The sequence below is a fragment of the Myotis daubentonii genome, chromosome 4 (assembly GCF_963259705.1).
Source record: "Myotis daubentonii chromosome 4, mMyoDau2.1, whole genome shotgun sequence".
Classification (NCBI taxonomy): Eukaryota; Metazoa; Chordata; class Mammalia; order Chiroptera; family Vespertilionidae; genus Myotis; species Myotis daubentonii.
In genome coordinates, this window is record NC_081843.1 from 81,122,579 (window position 1) to 81,131,437 (window position 8,859).

General features: G+C 48.0%; 1 protein-coding gene across 1 annotated transcript in view; it reads left to right on the plus strand.

Moving 5' to 3' along the window:
* The first annotated feature begins 5,505 nt into the window (after positions 1-5,505).
* CD180 (CD180 molecule) overlaps positions 5,506-8,859 on the plus strand; it is a 17,121-nt gene continuing 13,767 nt past the window's right edge. The window contains exon 1 of the mRNA XM_059694450.1: positions 5,506-5,714. Coding sequence (XP_059550433.1) covers positions 5,625-5,714 — 90 coding nt within the window. The 5' untranslated portion in view covers positions 5,506-5,624. The remainder of the gene's footprint in view (positions 5,715-8,859) is intronic.

An 8,859-nucleotide genomic window follows, 5' to 3' on the forward strand; every position in this document is an offset into this window, starting at 1 on the left:
CAGGTCCCCTCCCCAGTGGGAATGGAGCACAGCATTGCTTGTTCGTCCAGCCTGGTGACTTCACAAGAACCACCAACCCCAGAGGCAGCAGTGTAGCAGTGTGGGAGGCCTGAGGGCTCTGTCCCCAGGTGCCCAGGAGGCAGCACAGCGGGAGAACCCCTCAGAGAGGGGGCAGGACCACCTTGAGAGGGCTTTGCTTCCAGCCTTTATGGCTCTGAATCTTGTGTCATAATAATTGGGTAAAATCAACAAACAAATGTGGAGAAGTAACAATAAAGTGCATTAGAACATTCAAGTTAAAGTAGACATGTAGATGCAAGTAGATGTAACCCATCTGGGGTGGAGGGGGAAGCAGACATGACCAAAAAGCAGAACAAAAACCACATGTACAGAAGGGGAAAAAGATAGAACAGCTTAACGCCAACAGGTGCTCATCAGCTCTAATGAACATTAAACATCTAGTTCTTTGCTAACATTAGATCCTAATAGCATATTTTGTTTTGCTCACCCTTGAAATAAAGGATATAGGTTATTGTGAAGAAAGGGCTGGAAGAACAAACAAGCTCTCCCAGGTACCCACCTCCCTCCCAGATCACAATGACCCAGAAACACAGGGAAGTGAGTGCACAGGCCTCCCCGATCCAAAAGGGGGCAGTTGTAGGGAGTCACTCATGGGTGGCAGCTGCCCCAAGGGATGAGTTGCATGGAAACCTGGTGGATTAAAAGGCAGAACAGCAACAAAAAAGAATGGTGTGGAATGTGTATAAGTATCCTATATAATAAAAGCCTAATATGCAAATTGTCCCCTCAGGCAGTTGTTTGACCAGGAGTTCGACCGCTCACTATGAGGTGCACTGACCACCAGGGGGTGGTGTGGAACATGGCGGCGTCGATGACATGGCTCTAGCAGCGGGCGGCAGTGGAGGCACTGCTGGCCCCAATGGGCCCTGATGAGAGTGGGACCATGGCGGGATGGTGGAGCAGGTGAGCGGGCAGTGCCAGGTCAAGGCAGGTATGAGCAGGGTCCCGATCACCTCACTGATCACCCCGCAGATGGTGACCAGTGGCAACAGTGGGGGGTGGGGCAACCACAGGCTCCCAGGCATTGAGGGAGCCGTGCGGGAGCCTAGCCCCAAAAGATTGCCCTGCAGGTGGAATGGTGGAGGTGAGGGGGTGGCACCAGGCCAAGGCGGGGTACCAGGCGCGGCTGCGGGGCTGCGAGGCTGGGGGCACAAGCTGGGGCCCAATCCCTGTAGGCCATCCCGAGGGATCCCACCCATGCACGGATTCATGCATTGGGCCTCTAGTGTAATATATGAGTCTTAAATTTTATGAAAATGTCTTGGGTCCACAAATCTTTTTTTCCTCCACTGGCATGGTTACTGGTCAGTAGAAATAAGTGAGTTTCTGGTGCCTTGCCTCACTTTCTCTTTCCCTCTACTTATCTCTGCAAGAACTGGTTTTAGAATGGGTGTGGGCAGTGCCATCCCTTAAAGGCACTGTGACTAAATCAGGATTGTTAACAATCATGATGCCCTTTGCTCCAGCCAAACCTCTCTATTTTTGCTTCCCAAGAAGAGGTAAGACCATCCAGAGTTGGAAAGAAAGAGCAATTGTCAGCAAAAAGCTAATATAACTCCACTTTATTGGCTCAAGTCAATGACTGTAACATCACTAAAATGGAAATCATGGTTCTGAACTAGAGTAATGGGTTTTTCAATGAAGAGGTGCCTTTTAGATAAGCTAGTCCAGTGGTCGCCAAACTCATTAGTCAACAGAGCCAAATATTAACAGTACTTCTTCAAAATAGACTCGCCCAGGCCGAAAACCAACTTCTGCGCATGGGCCACAAAGTTTCAATCACACTCTATGTGTGCACCTGCATGTGTATTTTGTGGAAGAGCCACACTCAAGGGGCCAAAGTCACATGTGGCTTGTGAGCCGCAGTTTGCCTACCATGGAGCTAGTCCAGCCGTGGGCAAACTACGGCCCGCGGGCCGGATCTGGCCCATTTGAAATGAATAAAACTATTGAAATAAAAGACCGTACCCTTTTATGTAATGATGTTTACTTTGAATTTATATTAGTTCACACAAACACTCCATCCATGCTTTTGTTCCGGCCCTCCGGTCCAGTTTAAGAACCCATTGTGGCCCTCGAGTCAAAAAGTTTGCCCACCCCTGAGCTAGTCCAATGCCATCATCCTATATAATAAAAGACTAATATGCAAATTGACCGAACAGTGGAACGACCGGTTGCTATGACGCACACTGCGTCAGATAGTGTGACAGATGCTGAGCACACGAGCTGCCCCCTGGTGGTCAGTGTGCTCCCACAGGGGGAGTGCCACAAGCCAGGCTCACAGCTGGCAAGTGCAGCAGCAGTGGTGGGAGCCTCTACTGTCTCTGCGGCAGCACTAAGGATGTCTGGCTGCCGGCTTAGGCCTGCTTCCCAGGCCTAAGCCATCAGTTGGACATCCCCTGAGGGCTCCCGGACTGCAAGAGGGCACAGGCCGGGCTGAGGGCACCCCCAAAGTGCACAAATTTCATGCACTGGGACTCTAATTTTATAGATAAGCAAAGGAAGACCAGAGAATCCTTCCCAAGCATACACGACTGGTTAATGGCAAAGCCAGGACCAAAATTCAAGTCAGCTTTTCATGAGAGATTTAGAAAATATTCAGATAAACAGACTGCTAGGGACCATAATGCATGAACTCACAACACATGTGAAGAAACTAGAGCTTTTTACCCCAGAAAGGGGATGATTCAGGGACATAGTAACTAGTTTCAAATACATGGAGGACTGGTGAGTAGAAAATGGCTTGACCTTGTTCTGTTGGTCTGAGGAAACAGGAAAGCTCCTGGAGAAGTTAGAAAGACTAGCAATTCAGAATAAGATAAAACTATTTAAACAGTCAAGATTTGCCAAAACAATTTGTTGGGGGAAGAGTAAGCTTTCTGTCACCTGAGGCACTTCAGAAAAGACTGGAAGGTAATGTAGTGTGTGTGTTTTTGGCCACTTGAAGGCGTGGAGTGAGGAGTATGGAGGAGGTAATTCAGGCATGAAAATCATGAGGATGGGGTGACCTTTAAGAGTATGTGATTCTTTACAACCTGGGACCAAATAAGGTTTCATTCTTGCCTCCGAACTCTAAAACCTATCTTCCTATCTGTTTGCAATAGTTTAAATTTTAATCTATTTCCTATTTCAGGGTATTATGCCCTGAATATTTGATTTGAATGCTGTGGCAGAAGGTTACTCGTATTCATTTATTTTCTTTTACTCTTATAGACTTGCAGTGAGTCTTTTGAATTCATTATGCAAATGCATGCAAATCATATGCAAATACAGTGGCCTCAGAAAGTGACAAAACCTTAACTGAGCTATCAAACCTTTCTCTAAGAAGGAAAGTAATACACCTCTTCAATGTCTCTGGGGCAGGAGACAATTTCCTGAGAGTGATATTTACATGACATTGGAAGTGGTTACTCAAGAGGAGTCTTTTCCTCACATTCTTCTTATTTATGTAGGACTTTAAGGTTAAGAAAGCATTGTCATGTAAACTCTCTTTTGAGTCTCATAATTACCCTGTGATGTCAGCTGAACAGGAGTTGGAATTCCTGTTCTACTTTTCAGGGGGGAAATAGAACGGTAAATGACTTACCCATGTTCTCCCAGTTGATAAGCACTGGCTCTGGGTCTCCTTCTGGTCCAGACTCCTCCCATTACACCACGATGCATGCCTTTCCTAAAGCAAGGCTGTTTGTCATCAGTCTGGGTTTGCTTAGACTGTGTTCTGCCAAAAGCACCGTTTGCTTTCTTAAACTCTGGAGAGTAAAAACACATTCTCTGCAGTGAGACTGGATCTAAGCCCTAATCCACTGTGTCTAGTTGGGCTTGGAGATGTCATTTCATTTCTCTAAGCATCTGTTTCTGCATCTATAAAATAGGATACATAAAAACACCTCTTTGATAGAATATGTGATAAGGAGACACACAAGGGGACAAAACAATGCCCCAGCTGAGTGACTAACACATAATAGTGCTCAATAAATGGCAGTTACCATAATTATTGTACTAGTGGTAGTAACACAGTACTGGTAGTATTAGTAGTAGCATCTCAAGTCACTGTGACTCTGATGCTAAAATTGGGCTCTCAGAAATATAATGGGAGAACAGTAATGCTAAATATCTCCTACTAGAGGCCTGGTGCATGAAAATTCATGCACTGGAGGGGGGTCCCTAGGCCTGGCCTGCCCCCTCTCACAGTCCGGGAGCCCTCAGGGGCAGGAGGCAACCCGGCGATCAGGGGATGGTGACACCCCCATCACACCCCTGCTGCTGCCACTGCCAACAGCACAAGCCTCTGCCAGCCCTGGTTACTTGAGTTTCGGGTGGCCTTGGGTGGCTGGGTAGCCGCCATCTGAGGATTGCCTGTGCCTCGGGCTGACCCTAGGTGGCTGGGCAGCCAACATCTAAGGCTTGCCTGCGCCTCAGGACAGCCCTGGGCAGCTGGGGGACTGAGGGCGGGTCCGGCTGCACCATGTGCATGCTGCCCTTCCACCCCCCGGCTGGGCTGAAAGAACTGGGGGACTCCAGCGGGGCTGAGGGGACTGGGCACTGCCATCTTGTGGCTATGGGTGCTACCATCTTTGTGATGGTGTGCCGGTCAATTTGCATATTCCCTATTTATTAGATAGGATAGGCCAGAAGGTTGGAGAAAAGACAAGGTTTGAGGTAGCTAAATCCAGTCCAGTGAGAAATGCTTGAACTTTCACTTTCTTTAATCACTACCACATCTTGCACCATAATAGGGGGTTTTGCAATCCTGCTTCAAAGCAATTTCTAAGGTGAAACAGAGCCAAGGCTGACATCCTCAGCTCTGCTCTCTCTTAGCCAGCCTGCTGGGCACACAGCAGTGTCCTCTGTTGGGTCAGGTTGGCAGGGAACATGAGGGGACTCCACTGCCGCTGCGACAGCAGGCCTGAGTCACTAGGTCAGGGATGGGTTTGTCCTCCTCTGTTCACACCAGAGGTGGGTATTGGCGAGGTGGCCATGCAGTGCTACACTCGCTTTCTAGGATGACCTGTCTCTCTTGCTCCAGGTCCCAGCTCCAGCAGCACCACCCCTGGGCTCAGTCCTTCCATCAGGCCTGCAGAGTGACTTACTCATCCAGCATGCCATAGCACCTCTCCCGGCCACTCGCCTAGGGCAACCAACCCAGTGGCCTCTTTCATGAGGAGAGCTGCCTGTGTCCACAGCCTCTTTGGGGGAAAGGGACCCAAAGACACTGGAGTTAGCCAAACCCTTGAAGGCAGCCTAAAGTCCATAGAAACCACCCCACTGACAGCCAGCGTGACCAGCTCGTGAGGGCTGCACAAGTGATTCGCGTCTGCCAGGAAGCGCACTGGGCCACAGTGGGGCTGGGTCCTCAGCTATTTTTGGCGAGGGTGGGTGGTATGTAAAGGGACTTCCCTTTTTGCAGCACAGAGCCACCAAATGCTGAGCAGTCAGAGCATTTCTTGTTCGCAGATCACCCTTCTGAGCACCTCTCTGGCTGCTGCTTACCAAGGCTGTCACAGCCTGACTGATTTCTCAGCTGCGGTGGCACCGGTCCCGTGATGGCACCCCCTGTCAGCTGCCTCCTGGTGGCCGTGCTGTTTTCTGCCAGCTGTAAAGCCACCACATCCTCGGATCAGACGTGCACGGAGGTGAGTCCAAACTTTCTGTCTTTATCCAGATTAAATGGCCTGGAAATTCTGAGATTCAGCCTGCAGTCCCATCTGAGCCTTGGCATCCCAATATCCACTGTTTTGTAAGGGCAATGAGGGGTGTAGAATTTTTTTATTTGTTATTACTATTATTTTTATTGTGAAGAAGGAGCCAAGAGCTCAGCCAGGGGATGATCTCACAGATCCTTAGCAGGAAGAGGTTAGAGTCTTCCTCCTCTGCAAACAATGCCCCCAAAATAACCCTAATTGGGACATAAAATATTGACAGGGACCCAGTGCAAAAAGCAGACTTACGAACCTGCTCCCAGCACAGAGGAGCTATTTGTCCAACATCCCAGCACACGGCCACTACTCCAAACAGTCCTTCAGTTTCCTGGCTCTCGGGTGGGGATTAGTAGGGTTAATCCGTGCCAGGTTTTGGAGCATATGAGGATCACTCTGGATGAGTCTGGCATTCTCCCCGAGTTGGACCGCCCTCCATCTGCTTTCCTAACCCACCAGAGTGGCATCGGAGAACAGAGCCAAATCGCACCTTCTGTTTTGGACCATCACAGTATTTATCAACCTGTGGGAAATTCTTGGAAGAGGTGGTGAGAGAGAGCAAGAAAGGCCTCAGTCTCCTGCCATCTTCTAAAATGTTTCAGGCTGCCTCACTGCCTCTGACCCCAGCAAGTGCACAGCACCACATGGCCTGTCGGACAAGGGCTGGGGCTAGAAGCAGAAGTGGAGGTAGGAGAAGCAGAAAGGTGGTTGGGAGCCATGGGCAGGAGAATGATAACGGAGAACAGGGTACATACCTGTCAGGCAAGAGGAAGAATCCAGTCAGGACTGGGACAGAAAGGAACAACCCTGTTAGTCTGGTATTAGGATGGAATCAGGATGCACTAAGGCTGAGAGGAGGCACAATGAAGGGGAAATGAAGGCTGGGAAGGTGGATGACTGTTCTGGCTGCCGTAGCATGTAAGTACCCTAGACTGGGAGGCTTAAACAAAAGAATCTAATTTTCTCACAGCTCTGAAAGCTAATAATCCAAGATCAAGGTGTTGGCAGGATTGATTTCTTCCAAGATCTCTCTCCTTGGCTTGTTGATGGCTGACTTCTACATGTGTCTTCACCTAGTCTTCCCTCTGTACATGCCTGTCTCCACATTTATTCTTCTAAAAACAGCAGTCACATTGGATTAGGGCCCACACTAGTGATCTCATCTTAATTTAATTACCTATTTCAAGATTCTATATCCAAATAAAGTCACATTCTGAGCGACCTTGTTGGGATTCAACATACAAATTTGCTTGGGGGAGGGAGGTGCACAATTCATCCCATAGCAGAAGGGAGTAATTTTTTATCAGCCCCAGAAGCCTTGCCAGCTGCCTCCTCCTCATTCCGGTTGGAAGGTCAGGTTCACACAGACATGTAGGTAGCATGGTAAGAGGATGGGAGTGGGGACACCACCTCCTCAGTGATCAGGGAGGTAGGCCATCCACCTCTGACAACATCCTCACATAGGATAGTATCACCATTACATTCCAGCTCATGGGGGAGCAGATTTGTTTAACCACCACTCAAGCCTGCCCATTCAACTCGTAAATCCCCACGTTCCTGCAAAGCCTCACCAGCCTTTCTGAAGCCCATAGGGAGTCCCGGGAGATTTGGGAAGCCCTTGGAAACACTAGGCCAGTCTAGCTTCCTAGTGAGGACATCAGGCCGAGAGCTGCCAGTTCCTTTCTGCAAATGACCCCTTCCTGGCAGAGGGAAGGGAAAGAGGCAAGGCGAGCACCCTGGTCCCTTTGCTGCCTGCTCCAGGGCCTTCTGAGATAGTCAGGTGGCAAGAGTGATGCTGAGGGTCCCAGGATCTCCAGGCCTGGCCTGGTGCTGCAGCGAGCTTTCCTTTTTGGCCAAGTTTCTATTGAAACCTTCCAATACAACAACCTCTGTACAGCCCTCCCTCTGAAATAACTTGGGTTTTAAATGCCCTGGGATCTACCTATACAATTAACATTGGATCTACATTTTCCTGGACCTCCTTATCATGTATGAGTTCTTGGCTGCAGGGTTCAAAGGCTGTGTATTGAGCCCTCATTCTGTGTGAGTACTGGGGAGGTTGTTGGAAGATACAAAGATGGGTGAGAGTTGTTGAGCAGCAAAAGGAGAGCTTGCTGCAGCGTTAGGTCAGGCCTGGAGAAGGTGAGGCACTTCTAGGCTGCAGGCATATGGGATAAAGTGGGAATGGTGGGAGAGGAAACTTTGACTTAGGGTTTGGCCCTTCTTCGAGCGCAAATGATCCTGATTAGCCTCTCCCCCCGCCTTGCTTTCCTTTCCTCTTTAGTTCTTCCCCTCCAGCGTGAGCATAACTAACCATGCCGTGTATATATGTTCATGTGACCACCACTAGCTCATCAAGCTCTACTTTAAAAACAAGGTTTTGTTTTGAGTTTAGTAAATTTTCTATTGAAGTAAAACATATATGTGGAAAAGTTCACTAGTCCTAAGTGTACAGTTCAGTGAGTTTTCACTCAGTACATACATCGGTGTGACCAGCACACAGATGAAGAAACAAAACTTTCTCAGCACCTCGGAGCCCCTTCCCACCTCCTGCTAGTCACTAGCACCCAAGGATGTCCAGTTCTTTAACTTCCATCACCACAGATTGACTTTTAATGGAGTTTTAATTGTTGTCAATTACTTTGGCTATTACGAATGCTGCTGCTTTGGAATTCTTATCTATGTCTTTAGTAAGCAAGTATGCAAATCTTTATTAGGTGTATTCCAGGGAGTGGATGCATTTCTTCATAGGGTATACACATGTTTAACTTTAGCAGATATTGCCAAACAGTTTCCAAATTGTTGATACACATTTATATTCATCAGCAATGTCTATGAGTTCTGTTTTTTCCACAGCCTCACTAATATTTGCAAATGTTTGTTTTAAAAACCCATTCTGTTGGATAGATAGTGGTATTTCACTGGAATTTAATTTTTATTTTCCTGACAAATAATTAAATTGATTCCATTTTCATGCTTTTGTTGGTCATTTGCAGATCCTTATATGTGTGAAGTACCTTTTCAAGTCTTTTGCCCATTCTTTTGAGTGTCTTTCTTTTTTATTGAGTTGCAAGAGTTTTTA